The sequence below is a fragment of the Microcaecilia unicolor genome, chromosome 1, assembly GCF_901765095.1.
Source record: "Microcaecilia unicolor chromosome 1, aMicUni1.1, whole genome shotgun sequence".
Lineage (NCBI taxonomy): Eukaryota > Metazoa > Chordata > Amphibia > Gymnophiona > Siphonopidae > Microcaecilia > Microcaecilia unicolor.
The window spans coordinates 186,902,947-186,918,377 of record NC_044031.1 but is presented as its reverse complement, the minus strand read 5'-3'; the positions used below and the strand labels follow the sequence as shown (position 1 = coordinate 186,918,377).

General features: G+C 43.0%; 1 protein-coding gene across 2 annotated transcripts in view; it reads right to left on the bottom strand.

The window, feature by feature from the left end:
- FYCO1 (FYVE and coiled-coil domain containing 1) overlaps positions 1-15,431 on the bottom strand; it is a 219,264-nt gene that overhangs the window by 108,958 nt on the left and 94,875 nt on the right. For both annotated transcript variants that reach the window (XM_030203275.1, XM_030203282.1), the window contains exon 7: positions 8,038-8,131. In XM_030203275.1, coding sequence (XP_030059135.1) covers positions 8,038-8,131 — 94 coding nt within the window. The remainder of the gene's footprint in view (positions 1-8,037; positions 8,132-15,431) is intronic.

The window sequence follows — 15,431 nt, the reverse complement described above, 5'->3', positions numbered from 1 at the left end:
ATAGTATCAGTATTGAGTAAACGAAACCGGGAGAAGAAAGATACCCCAGGTGTGACTCATTGGTAATTAAATTTTAACTGCCAGACCCTCGACCATTCTTCTAACTTTTGGAGATCCCTTTTCATTGTTCCTACTCCCTCCAGAGTATCCACTCTATTGGCTATCTTCATGTTATGCTAAAAAATCATCTCGCACATTCCTTAATCTTCATTTCCCCAACTGTAAAGGTCTAAAATACAAATTAATGCACGCATCAACATTTTCCTATATAAGCACGCAATTCTGGAACGCATTGCCATGCAACCTAAAAGCGACCTATGAACTGACCAACTTCCGTAAACTACTAAAGACCCATCTCTTCGACAAGATATACCACAAAGATCAAAACAAGTGAAACTCCCACATATATCCAGAAATGTTAATAATGCCTTCTGTTATATTACTATCAAGCATTCCACTACCATGCAACCCAAAATCCTTCTGTAACACCAAATGTCTATTCTCTTCTCATTTCCACTATCCATGATGTATTGAGCCTGCAAAGAGGTGGGAAAATGTGGGATACAAATGCAATAAATAAAAATAAAAAAAGGCAAACCTTTCCTTCCAACCCTTCAGCAATATCACTCACAAATATATTAAACAGAATAGGCCCCAGCACCAAACCCTGAGGAACTCCATTTCTCACCTTCCTTTCGAGTGGATTCCATTTACCACCACCCTTTGCCACCTGTCAGTCAACCAGTTTCTTATACAGTTCACCACGTTCTGTCCTAAGTTCAGCCCTTTCAGCTTATTCACAAGTCTTCTGTGGGGGACCGTATCAAAGGCTTTGCTGAAATCCAAGTAGATTACATCTAGCACACGTCCTTCATCCAGTTCTTTGGTCACCTAGTCAAAAAAGTCAATGAGATTCATTTGGAAGGATTTTCCTTTACTAAAGCAATGCTGCCTCGGGTCCTGTAACCCATCGGCTTCTAGAAAGTTAACTATCCTTTCTTTCAGCAGCGACTCCATTATTTTTCCTACCACTGACATGAGACTTACTGGTCTGTAGTTTCCCACTTTTTCCCGGTCCACTTTTTTGAAGAGGGACCACATCCGCTCGTCTCCAATCTCACGGAACCTCTCCCGTCTCTAAAGATCTATTAAATAAATCTTTAAGAGGTCCCACCAGGACCTCCCTGAGCTCCCTCAGTATCCTGGTATGCATCCCATCCATCCCCATAGCTTTGTCCACGTTCAGATTCTCCAGCTGTTTATAAACTCTTCCTTAAACGGCGCAATATCCACTCCATTCCCAGATATTCTCTCTGCAGCCAATTGCAGTTCTTCTCCGGGATTTTCCTCCGTGAATACCGAAGAGAAGTAATTGTTTAGCATGTTCACTTTATCCTCTGCTCTCCACATTACCATTCTCATTATCTTTCAGTCTCGCAATTCCATTCCTATCTTTTCTCCTTTCTCCAATATATCTGAAAAATATCGTCACCTCTCTTTACATCTTTAGCCATTTTTTCTTCCACTTGTGCTTTCGCTAGCCGTATTTCCCTCTTCGCTTCTTTGAGTTTAATCCAATAATCTTCTCCGTGATCCTCTTGTTGCATTCTTTTGTATTACTTGAACAAAGTCTCTTTTGCTTTTATGTTTTCAGCTACTTGTTTGAAGAACCATATAGGCTTTCCTGTTTATCTTGTTTTTTTGTTTACTTTCCTCACATAAAGATCATTTGCCATACTTATAGCAGCCTTTAGCTTTGACCACTGATTTTCCACTTCTCCTACGCCTTCCCATTCCAACAGTTCCTTCTTCAGGTATTCCCCCATTTTACCAAAATCAGTACATCTGAAATCCAGTACTTTGAGTTTTGTGCGTCCACACTCCGCCTTTGCCCTTATATCAAACCATAGGTTGTGATGATCACTATTAGATAGGTGGGCACCCACCCGGATATTGGAAACACTTCCTCCATTCGTGAGCACTAGATCCAGCATCGACCCTTCCCTCGTAGGTTCCCTCACCATTTGTCTGAGCAAGGCACTTTGACAGTCGTCCACAATCTCCCTACTTCTTTCCAATTCCGCAGACGGGACGCTCCAATCCACATCAGACAAGTTGAAATCTCCAACAGTAGCACCTCCCTTTTCATACCAATCTTTTGAATATCTTCTATCAGATCCTTGTCTAGCTTCTCCGTTTGTGCCAGAGGTCTGTAGATAACCCCCATGTGGATTGTGAAAATGATGAGGCTACTGTGATGATGATGAAGCTCCCACCTCAGGATCCCAGGTCCCTCTTTCACTCAGGGTGAGCTGGTTCTCAGTATGCAGATTTATGCAAATTAATCTACCACCCTTTTCTGCTCAGGGTGACCTGCTTCTCAAAAAGCAAACATAGTCAGGTTTCACCAATCAGGCTATTTTCATACACAACTTTATTCCAGCCTCTGCGGCACACTTCTTTTAGCTTAAAACACTTTCACAAGCTTAAGCTTCAACAGTTCTTCCAGCTTAACCATTTCATTTCTTCCTACTCAGGGCAATCTTCCCTTTGAAACATTTCTTCTGGCACAGTTCAATATCCATAGATTTTTTCCCCCTGAGCCCTCTCACACAGGCCTTTGGGCTCAGTACTAACTCAGTCCCCGGACATACAGTCCCCGGACACAGAGTCCCCGGACCCACAGTCCCCGGACACACAGTCCCTCTTCACTGTTCTAGACACACAGGCTTTTCCTCTGGGACACACAGTACCTCTTCACTGTTCTAGACACCAGTCCAAAGGGCACAGCCAGTACTTCTCATGGGGATTCCTCTTTGCTTTAGTTACCAGCTCTCTTTTCCAGCTGCCAGCTCTCCTTCCTCCCTTCACAACTCAGGAGGAGTATAAGTAGTTAATAGCCAAACAGGACCCAGCCCATAACCTGCTGCACCTGTTTCTATCCCCAGGACTCTCCCCGGTCCTAACGACCTCCAGCTATCCTCCAGGACTCGCCCCGGTCCTAGCGACCTCCAGCTATCCTCCAGGACTCGCCCCGGTCCTAGTGACCTCCAGCTATACCTCCCCTTTCTGGCTCCCTTCAGCAACTCACCCAGCCCTTTTCCCTGGACATTTTAGGGGAACTACGCCCTCTAGGGGCCTAACCAGGGTAGGACAGCCTCTTCCTTATCACAGGATACAGGTTCCATCTTCTCATTCCAGGTTGATCCATAAAGCTTCTTCCTCTCCCCAGGTCCCCAGCATTTCAGCTGCTCTGATATTGTCTCACATTGTCTCGCCACTCCTCCACCCCTTCAGCCCTCTCTACCCTTCCTAAAAAGATTATAGCCCGGTAAAGTCACATCCCATTCATGGGAATCATTGAACCACATCTCTGTAATAGCAACAATATCCAAGTTTTCTTCAAACATCAGGGCTTGCAAGTCTTGAACCTTTTTACCTAGACTACAAGCATTTGTGCTCATTGCTTTCCATCTGCATAGTGAGTTTAGGTGGTTTTCTATATTTAGATGACCTTTCCCTCTGTCATCATGTTTATTCTGGGGGTGGCTTTCCAAATACCCTTGTTTCCTTTTGTCACCCCCGCCTTCTAGTTTAAATGTCTAGAAACATACTGTCTGAATTTCTCCCCAAGGATCCTTTTTCCAGTCACAGAAAGATGTAGCCCATCATTACAGTACAGCCTGTTATTTTTCCACGTATTACCCCATGCTCCTATATATCTAAAACCTTCTTCTTTACACCAAGACGCAAGCCACTTATTGAAGTCCACTGTTTTGCGTAGTCTTTCCTCTCCCTTCCCCCACGTGGGAATTACTTCAGAAAAAGCCATGGTCCGAACTAAAGATTTCAGTCCCTCCCCAAGTTTCTGGAATGCTCTCTGTGCTGTAAACTTGCTACTGTTAGCCAGGTCATTTCTCCCCAGGTGAATTACAACATCAGTATTTGAAGCCTTGCTCTCTTCTCGGATCACTTTCAATATTTGGTCGGTATATCTGGTAGCTGAAGATCCTGGAAGGCATTTCACTAGGTTGGAACCCTTGAACTGTGTTCCTAAGTTAATGTCTCTGATAATGGAGTCTTCGAGCAGTAAGAGTTTTCTGCTTTTCACCAATCTGTGTTACTTACAAAAAGTGGTATATTAAATTTTAGCCGACAGGGAACAGGTAACCAGTGATGATGTTTCAAGAGAGGAGAGACATGGTCAGTGCGTTTAGCATGGCAGAGGATCCTGATAAAACATATAAGGTGAGTACTAATTCTGCTACTTCATTAACCACTTCTACTGCAATTATATCCTTGAGCTGAAATTTGGCATTAAAATGGAAACTAGGGGCCCAATTTTCAAAATTATTAAAATGGCCAGGAGAGGCTCCTGGCTGTTTAAATCACCTGTCCAAAGCTAACCAGGCATTTTCAGTGGCATTTAACCGGATAATGCAGCATCTCTGCTGCAGATGGCGCCTCCCCCCACGAGTGTACATATATGGATTACTATTGCACAGTTCCTTTGGTGGGAGACTGTGGTAAGTGATAGATCAAAAAATTAGCAAGCTTATGCAACTTCACATCAGAGCACCAAACAACATAAGACAGCTTTCAGTCAACATTTGGAAAGCAAACAGAACCACTTTTCCTCAGTAGTAATTCACTCGCTTCTTTTAATGAAAGGAAGGCCTGGAATGAGGGGTCATAGGATGGGGGTGAAAGGGGGTACCCACAGGAATACGCTAATCAAATATTTCTTTATGGAAAAGGTGCTGATGCATGGAATGGCCTCCCAGTGAAGAGGGCAGAGACAAGGACTGTATCTGAATTCAAGAAAGAATGGGATAAGCAGATAAAATCTGTGGAGAGAGGAAAGGCTTATAAAGCTTAGCAGTTGATATTGATGAGCAAACTAGATAGGCCGTGTGGCCTTTATATTCTGTCATTTTCTGTGTATCTGTGTTACAACAGAAATCAATAAAGAAATGAAAGATCATGCCCTAAATGGATTTATTTTTTAAAACTTGTTAGACATTATGGTGAACATATTTCTGTTATATGTTCTACAGTGCTGTTAAATGTTAGTCCTATTAATAGGTTTCAATTTGCCGTTTCCAAGTTTACCTCATTGATTGTATTTATGCTCGTATTTGGTCATTTTACCATTGTCATGCTATTAATATGTTAAACTGTACCTGCTGTACATCGCCTTGGGTGAATCTCTTCTTAAAGGTGGTTAATAAATTCCAATAAATAAATAAATAAAAATAAAATAAACAAAAATTCTATAACTAGGTGTCCAGATTTCAGCACTACTTGCATGCATAAATGTATAGAATATCTGCACACTCGCGAGTTAAGTGTACATTTATGCACTTAAGTGGCGGCAAAACAGTTAAGTGCTGATCTGTAATGGCGTGCGTTAAGTGGCATAGTGCTCAATTGCAAAGGAAGCATTCACATGAACGGAGCAGTCTCACCATGGCCATTTTATAGATGAAGACAGTACAGGCAGCAGTGAGTGGGGTTTGCTCCTGCCTGGCCTACCCCACCAGGGAGCAGCGGTGTAGCTACAGGGGGCCTCGGGGGACCCAGCCCCCCCCCCCATTTCTGTCTCAGGCCCACCCCCCAACAATAGTGGCCAACCAGGTAGTTTGTTGCTTCCTCAGGCTCCCTACTCCCATGTCAGGCATCTGAGCTCTCCCTCCCTTCCTTCGGGTCTGGCCAGATACATCTCTCCTCCCTGTTTCCAGCAGTGAGTCATGGCATGGGCAGCGCTGAAGGCAGCTGCTTCTGGCTGCCTCAGTCTGACTCCATTGGCCTGCTTCATCAAGCTTTTTCAACTTCCTGTGAGTGGGACGAAGCAGCGAAACGGACTGGGCCAGCCGGAAGCAGTCGTCTTCAGTGCTGCCCACCTCGGCTCACTGCTCAAGGACTCCTGGAGGTTTGATTGAGAACAGGAGCATAACATGAAAATGCTGAAGCTACAGAGGTTAATCTCTCTTTCTGCTCCCCCATGCAGACGTCCTATCGATTCGTTGTACCCTCAAAACAAAGCAAACGAACCTATGAGCTACTTCAACCACATTATCGCTGTTGTTGGTACCATTTTTATTTGATCCCACTTATATTTTCAAACATATCGGCTTGTGCATCATACAGATGTACACAAAAGAAGTATAATAATAGAATAACTTTTCATAGGTAGAGTAGTAATTTGCTATAAATTGTAATAAATGTGTCAATTGGAGGGGCTGGTTAAAGGGACACCCTAGCACGTGTTGTATTCGTGCAGAGATATTTTTTTCTCCTGGTAAAGGGCCACTAAAACAGACATCATGTTATGAGAATCATGTGCTTAACATTCAGAGATTCTATCTATTCATGTATTTTACTTATTTCTGACATTAATATCCCACATTAAACATGAATTAGATTGAAACCTGGGAACATTTAAAATCTTTTTTTCCTGTGCCTAAACCAAAAGAGAAAGATGGTTTGTGGGAACTTGCTCCTTTGTTTTGTGGAATGCAGTGGTATATTATAAAATGCACTTAATATTGTTTATTACTATTTATAAGAAAGATACTGAAAAATGAGGGCAGAGCTAAACTTCATGCAGAAGTCAAGTGTCAGTCTAAATGTGCCAGTACTGTAGTATATATTTATTTCTTCTTCAAGTTTGTTTGGTTGCAAAAGGCATGTGATTTTTTTTTGTGTGTGTTGGGGGGGGGGGTGTTAATCTTTATATATACATGAGTCCCTGGAATAATGATGGCTAAGGGAAAGCAGCAATAGAACAGTTGGAGTTGAATAACTTATTCACAGTTAATTGTTTTCAGTGGAAATTAAATGTGTTGTCTGCTTGCTATGTGAATATTCCATCAAGTACTACATATTTAGGGCATATGCCTTCAGTTTATCTAGACCTTACATGCAGATGGTATTGCTTGTTAAACTCAAAGGCAAAACCTAAGGGTGGTTAAACAATTTTCTATAAACCATGTTTATGAATTTACTTGTTTTGCATTGCTTTGGGTCCTACTGGATGTTCAGTGCCAGTCACCGAAAACAGCCTGGCACTGAATATCCAGGGTCAGTGCCTATCACAGCAATTATGGGGGCTGCCTCCTGAATATTTGGTCCACTGTGTCCCACAAGTTATTTTTTAAACATTTCATGAGTATCCAGATAATTTATTTGTGGGTTTTATTTTGAGGTAGAAAGTGATCTTGCATTTTGCTTCCTACAGTAGATAATGCATTATTATTTCTCCTGTGCTGTACTGCTTATAGAGAATGTGATTTCTTAGTATTTCCTTTTCAAATTTTTGGTCCTTTATTCTGTAATTGGTGAAGATTGGTCTGTGTTCTGTGAGTGAATGAAGAGATTTAAAAATGTCAGTGTTTCCAAAGTTTCCATAAGTGTGAATGTGGTTTATATTGATGCAGAACAGACTGTTTACTTAGACATCCATCAAAGTTCATTCTAATGCATTATTTGGTATACTCCTAAACACTAGTCACACCTATATGCCTAGTGCCAACCAATGTCAACTCTGGGCCTCCTCCCCCCCCCCCCCAAAAAAAAAAAATATCAAGCCTAGCTATGCCCCTGCCAGGTAGCATAAGGTAAGTCGTCAAGGGGGCCTATCGGTGGGTAGGAGGCGGGTGTCACATGAAGGGGTCTATTCCCGGGGGAGGAGGTCCAGTAAGGTGGGATCTGCTATTTTAGGAAGGTGTCACAAGGGGGGATTGAGGAAAATGACTGATCCCCTTATGCAGGTTCAAGCTGATATTCAGCCAGGGCCATTATAAGTTCAAGCGGCTAGAACAAATCTATTCAATGCTGGTGCCTGGCCTGGACATGGCCCCAAACTGAATATCCAGGACTAATTTAGCCAGGGACGCTCAGCATTTAAAAACACTTACTGCCATCAGCTGAATATTGACTGGACCGAATAGAAGGAAAACTAACACATTTCACATAGAAATTCATTAGAGTACATACTATATGCATCTCGCTTAGATTATTTTAGCCTAAAATTACCTGCAGGTATCCGCTCACCAAACTATTCATACTGGAACTGCGACTGGGTGGTTTCCACATATGTGCAGGGGAGCCAGATGCAATCAGTGTCCTCCTGCAAGTCAAATGAAAGAACAGTCTTATCAAAAGCAGAATTCTGTTGGCATCCAGAGCAACAGTGAGATAAGAAAATAACTATTGCCATACTGGGACAGACCAATGGTCCACAAGTCCATTATCCTGTTTCCAACAGTGGCCAATCCAGGTCACAAGTACCTGGCAAGGTTCCAAAAGAGTAAACAGAATTTATGCTGTTTATTCTAGAAATAAGCAGTGGATTTTCCCAAGTCCATCTTAATAATGGCTTATGGATTGTTCTTTTAGAAATAAGACAAAACTTATTTTAAACCCTGCTATGCTAACTGCTTTTACCACATTCTCTGGCAACAGAGGAGGAGTGGCCTAGTGGTTAGGGTGGTGGACTTTGGTCCTGGGGAACTGAGTTCGATTCCCACTTCAGGCACAGGCAGGTCCTTGTATCTCTGGGCAAGTCACTTAACCCTCCATTGCCCCATGTAAGCTGCATTGAGCCTGCCATGAGTGGGAAAGCGCGGGGTACAAATGTAACAAAAAAATAAAATAAACAAATTCCAGAGTTTAATTCCAAGGTCATCACCATCAAGAAACAACGAAATACAATCTTCATCATCATAACAATGAAGAGTTTTCAAAGCCACTTACCCAGGTAAAAAGTGGTTTACGAGTATAAACAGAAAACAATGTATAGATTGTATATTTATATCTAAGGGGATGATTCAGTCAAGAGCTGTACCTTGTGATTTTAGGGAATCACACACAATAAAAATAATGAGGCAAGAAGGAATTACTAAGAAAAGCAGCTTAGATTATTGCACTTTAGTGGACTGGCCTTTTAGTACACTATTTTCCTTACAAAATCTATTCCTCACAAAATGGAAATACAAGAATCTGTGGGGTCTTTTTACCTGTGGCAAGTTTGCTGCAAAGTCTGTAGGTAAAAATTACCCCTCTTAGACCTTGTTCCAAAGCACTTTGAAAATTGCTCCCAGTATATATCACATGTATAATGGCCATTAACGTACAGAGTGCTTGTGCAAGACAACACTGCCTTTTACCCACAGAGTTGACTATTTGGGATGTGAACTCAATTTGAAACAACATGGGAAATGTTGCCAACAGAGCACAACATTACTCAGTAATGTTCACTATTGCTCAATAGTGCACATTACTGATCAACAGTGAACACTACTAAACAATAGAGCCTGCAACTGACAACACTGCCTTCCCCCAAATGATCACCACTGGAATTTCCGGCAGCCATTTTGAAGCAGCGCTGGCAATGAAAGGGCTGCAGAAGCCCCAGGCAGGAAAGAGGGGCCTCTTTCCTAAGGCTGGCCCACCAGAGTCATATGCCAGTGAGAGGGTGGATTAGAAGGAGGGGATTGATGATGTTCTCACAGCTGGGAGAGGGATTGGAAGGGGGGAGTTTGATGATTTCTGAGGCAGCCCACCAGAGTATAGCCTGCCCACCCACCTGCAAACCCAGACAAACAGGCAGGCTGGCAAAACCTGCACGGTCACCCCACAGTGTCCTTAAAAAGAGAACATGTCTGGGTAATCCCGGACATACGGAAACCCTAGTCTTACAGAAAAGAGGTAGTCAGTCCAAAATAAGCAAATCAGATATTTCCAAAGTCACTGGAGATTGCCCACCAAAACAGTAAGCTGTATCAGAGGAGGCGGGACTTGGCAGAGGGAAAGCTACAGGCTGGCCAGAGGCAGTCTGTCTTTACACTGCTGGCTACATAGGCAAGTTTGAAGGCCGGGGGAGGGGACGAGGGAGATTGAGAGATGCTGGGTTGTGGAGGGAGGAGGGGAAGTGACAGAAAGATGCCAGATTGTGATGACAAAGAGCAAGGACCCCAATGCATTAATCAAGCTAAACTTTTATTAATGTGTGTTAAAAAAAAAATTTTTATCATTTTTATATACACAAGCATATCACTTGCAAAAGAAAAATTCCGCTATTACAATCAATTTATACAGAAGAATTAAATAAACTCAAAACACAAAGAAAAATTCTATAGCTTCATATAAGTCCACAACAAGGATCCAAGATTCCATATATTGGAGATAAGAAAAAAATAAGCAATAATCATTTTAAATCGAATTGAGATTACAGACATGTTTCTATTTGACTATCTTTAAATAGGGGCTCTTTTAGCTGTTATGAAAGACGACAATTGGACAGGATGAAAATAAACATATTTCACTGCTTGATAAGAAATTAAACATTTGCATGGATACTTGAGTTAGAATGTTGCTCCCAATTGGATTACCTCCTGCTTCATTTGCAAAAACATTTGTCTTCGTTTTTGCGTTTCCCTCGCTAGGTCTGGAAACACGCAAGTTTGCAAACCACGAAAAACTTTTTCTTTTTTCTGGAAATACTTCCTTAAAATCCAGACCTTGTCTGAGGGTTACGCTACAGTAACCAGTACAGTAGTGGCAGTTATTTGTTCTGTATCTGACATTTCAAGCAGAGCTGAAACATCAAGTGGTTGAGCATTTTGTACATTGTTCTTTTGTTGAAGTTCCATACCCTTCGCAGGAATATAAAAAACCTGCGAAAAGGGTGGTATATCTTTATCTTCTATCTGTAAAACTCCCTTTAAATAATTCTTCAACATCTCTCTGGGAGAAATTAGTGGTTGTCATGGAAAATTGATAAAAAGCAAATTGTTACTTCTCGAACTGTTCTCCAACATTTCTGATTTTCTCCTCAAATTAACCAAATCTTTAAAGCATTGTCATTTGTAGTGTCTGCATTTGTGAGGAGTCTTTCTCTTGTTTAGCCAAGTCTATTTTAATTGCTTTCAAATCATTTTCATTTTCCTTGACTTTCCCATCTAATATCACAACTTCATTGCTTATTTTCCTCATTCGGGGACATAACGTTTTCCCCATTTCAGCAATCAACTGCCATAAATTATCTAGTGTCACTTCTTGTGGTTTTTGAAAAAGTTTTGCAAATGAGATATCCTCACCTTCTTGATGTGAAACATGCTTCTCACCTTCCACTGTCTCTCGTTTCTCTTCCCTCGATTTTTTCGCCATGTGTGCTGGCAGGGAGAAAGATGTAATGCCTCCCTGGTTCTCCGCTATAGCTGAAACTACTTCCCGTCCTAATCTGCCCCGTAACGCTTCGGTATTGGGTTCAGCTCATGGTCTCCAATCCTGGGCTGTACCAGCGAACCGCTCTCCAACGTAAATGTGTGTTAAAATTTTAACCCATTAGTGTCACGGCCACAAGGGCCTTTGTAATCTCTCACGGATTCAGGTAAGGTGAGCCCTTGGACAAAAGCCAGAGCTTTGGCAGACAAGTCACCTGGGCTGGCACAGGCAGGAATCAGTTTGGATTAGAATAAACCAGGAGACTCAACAAGGCAAGACAGAGGTAACAAGGCACAATGGACAAGACAAGGACCGGATCCAGGCGAGACAAGGACAGCAAGGCAAAGGGGCAGAACTGGAACCCAGACAGGACAGACAGACTCAGAACTGGATTAAAACTGGGACTGAGACCCAGGCAATACAAGGCAAGGCAAGACACGTAACTAGAATAAAAGTGAGTCCAGAAAAGGGCAAGACAAGGACTGGGCAAGGACTGGATCAAGACAGGACTAGACTGAAAGACAAGACAAGGCAAGGCACAACTAGACAGGCAAACAAGGCTGGAACAGGAATTCTGGAACAGACTTGGCTTGGGTGGAATGGGAATTCTGGAACTGGAACAGGATTCTGGAAGGGACTTGGCTGGAACGGGATTCTGGAAGGGACTTGGCTGGAACGGGATTCTGGAACAGGATTCTGGAATGGGATTCTGGAACAGACTTGGCTTGGCTGGAACAAGATTCTGGAATGAGATTCTGGAACAGACTTGGTTGGCTGGAACAGGATTCTGGAACAGACTTGGCTTTTAGCAGAAAGCAGGAACAGAGCTTTAGCTTTTTGCAGAAAGCAGGTACAGAGCTTTAGCTTTTAGCAGACAGCTGAAACAGAGCTTGCTATTAGCAGAAAGCGGGAACAGAGCTTTAGCTTTAACAGAGCTGAAACAGAACTTGGCTAAAACACAGAGTTTGGTAACAGAAATGCAGGAACACAACTTGGCTATAACACAGAGCTGAAACAGAGCTTGGCTTTAACACAGAGCAGAGACAGAGCTTGGCTTTAACACAGAGCTGAAACAGAGCTTGGCTTAACAGAAAGCAGGTACAGAGCTTTAGCTTTATCAGGGAGCTGGAACAGAGCTTGGCTTTAACAGAAAACAGGTACAGGGCTTGGCTTTGAAAGCAGGTACAGAGCTTTAGCTAAACAGGACACAAAGACAAGATTAAGAGAGCTCTTGCAAAGGCCCCGCATGTAGGGTTACCATTTGTCCGGATTTCCCCGGACATGTCCTCTTTTTGAGGACACTGTGGGGAGTCCGGGCGGATTTCTCAATTTGCTGGGTTTGTCCGGGTTTCTTCTCTGAGTCCTGACTCCTCCCCTCCGTCCTCCTGCCCTATGGTATAAACAGACTCACGAGACCTGTGGCCAGCCCCAGTCAGCTGATTGCTGATTGATGAGATGCTCTGTCCTTCCTCCTGCACGCAGGCCCCTTACTCCTGTGATAAATGTAAACTTTCCAGCATTGACTAGTCGGCCTCTGAATGAATGAGCTATCCTTGCCCCTCAGCAGGCAGCTGCTAATTTCTGACCAGAATAAACAAAAAGCCGAAAGCTGTATTCACTGACGAGAGAGAGAGAGAGAGAGAGAGAGAGAGAGAGAGAGAGAGAGAGAGAGAGAGAGAGAGAGAGCACGCGAGAGCCTTCTGCACTGCTGATGTCATGAAGCAGGGTTGATTTTTGCTTTTCTAATTTTTTTTTAAATTCTGGAATTATTATTAAAAAATAATAATAAATAAATCCCAAGACAGTAGTCAATGGCTTCCTCTCTTATGCTGCTGTCTTCCTGCTTCTGACTTCCCTAAGCAATGGAAAGGAAAGGAAAAGAAACTTGTCTTCTCTGAAAGGCTTAAGCTGGTCTCCTTCTTTGGGAGCCTCTGGACTAGTGCAGGAAAACCCCCGCCAAAAGGTAAAAGGTTTGGGTGCCTTTCAGTACATTTGTATCCTGGGGAGGGGGAGGGAATTACAATTAATGATAGGAAAACATTTCTGGCCATAAATTCCCTCGGGCAAACTTGATGCATTTCTTAAATACATGTAAGACATAAATAATGTACATTTGTTTGTCCACCTTCATTTCCATTACTTTGTCTTTTTTTTTGGGGGGGGGGGGGGGGGGAGATAACTGAGGAGGTGAAATAGTTGAACCTTGTCTGCGTTCGTTTCTCGAGGATTGCTTTCCAGGATCTAATGTTTTGAAGCCAGGGAAAGGAAAGTTCTGTGTCAAACCTGAGTTCAGAAAAAAAAAATAGTATACATCTATAGGATAAAACATTTCTGCAGCTGAGCTTTCTGAAAGCTGTTAAACCATTAGTTGAATTTTTGAGAAGCTTTTTGAGTGGTTTGGTCTGAGCGCTGTATAACAACCTTACAGAAGAGGGAAGGGAGCTTTTAAGGTTAAATAAATATTGCCAGAGTGAATGAGAGCTTGTTTCAGGTCATTGAAAATACTTGGCTGCGCCAGCTTTCCTAACTGCCATTGGACCCCCTTGCTACTCCTGGGCTTACCCCATTGCATGCAAGCAAGAGACTTGTGGTTCTGATTTCTCCACTGGATTCCCTAAGAAATGTCCCCATTGGATTACCTAAGAAAAGCAAGGCTACAAGTCCTTCCTTGCATGTGTAACCCAGTCCTACTATCCCGAGTTAGAAGGAGATCTAGAAGCACTGCATGTTTTTTTCACTTACTTACTCACTCTAGTCCCATCAGCTTATCCACACAGGAATAGGGTTACCATACGTCCGGATTTACCCGGACATGTCCTCTTTTTGAGGGCATGTCCAGGCAACTGGGTGAGTTTTGCCAGTTTGTCCGGACAAATGGGCAAATTGCTAGCTTCCCCTCCCCTTACTTACTAGTGCCCTGGTGGTCTAGTGACCTCTTCCGCCTTCGGGGCATGAAAGAGCCCCCTCTTTCCTGCCCGGAGCGCTGCCCTGCATGCATCCTTCCTGTTAGTGATCCTCAGCGCCGATTCAAAATGGCCACCAGGAGTTGAAGTCTCGCGAGGTCACTTCAACTCTCGGTGGCCATTTTGAATTGGCACTGAGGATCACCAACAGGAAGGATGCATGCAGGGCAGCGCTCCGGGCAAGAAAGAGGGGGCTCTTTCCTGTCCTGAAGAGGTCACTAGACCACCAGGGCAGTAATAAGGTGAGGGGGGGTGACAGGGTATGTGATGGGGCGGGGAAAACGTGACAAGGGGGCGGAGCGAGGGTGTGACAGGGGCGGGGCAAGTGTCCTCTTTTTGGGGGGACAAAAAATGGTAACCCTACCCGCATGACAGTTCTAAGGTGCTTATAAAGGACTTGCTGATGTCACAACTTGGAATGAGGCTTGAATAAAGTGGAAAGAGGCTTGGATTGCAGGCACATCAGAGTGAGGCTTGAATTGAAGGCACACTACACTAGGCAGCAGATGCATCAATGAAGGCAGTCCAGAGAAGCCACAGAGCCAGATCACAGGAAAAAGGTGAGTCAGAACGCAGAGGTACTGCCACAACTGTGACAATTAGTTGTATTAAATAACATGTTAAGGAGGGAGTTATAGACATGAGCTACTGTTAAGATGGATTATTTTACCACTAACTTGTGCTAGTCTAGCACAGGTCCCGTTTTATACAATGAGGCCTGGTTACTGATAACCCAGGTTAACATTAAAATAATCTGTCTCAACAGTAACCTACATTGATAACTTCCTGCCTAAATGTGCAGCCTTAATTTTAACACATGTACCTTTGTGATGTACTCATTTTGCACACTTTTGTACCTCGTGTACACTGATTTTACATTTACACTATTACAAGCTACTTTAGAAAAAAGCACTGGGAAGTGTGCTGACTGCCTGCAATGAAGTTAAAGGGCTTTCGAACACTGGCCCCATTTTACATTTTCAAAAAAAAAAAAAATTTTAAACACAACTCAATTGACACCACACCAAAAGATGCAATCAGAGCATAAATGTTCTGAATCATAATTAAGATTTATTTATTGGAGATCACGTGATGAGCGGAGGAGAGCAGGCGTGCAGTAGCTCGTCTCTAGAGCCCTACCTTCTCCCCCGCCACAAAAGAGCTGTGGATTGGAGGTCAAATTGGGAAGGATCTGTGGCAGTTTTATGAACCCTTTTGTAATATGAACAGAAGCGGTGA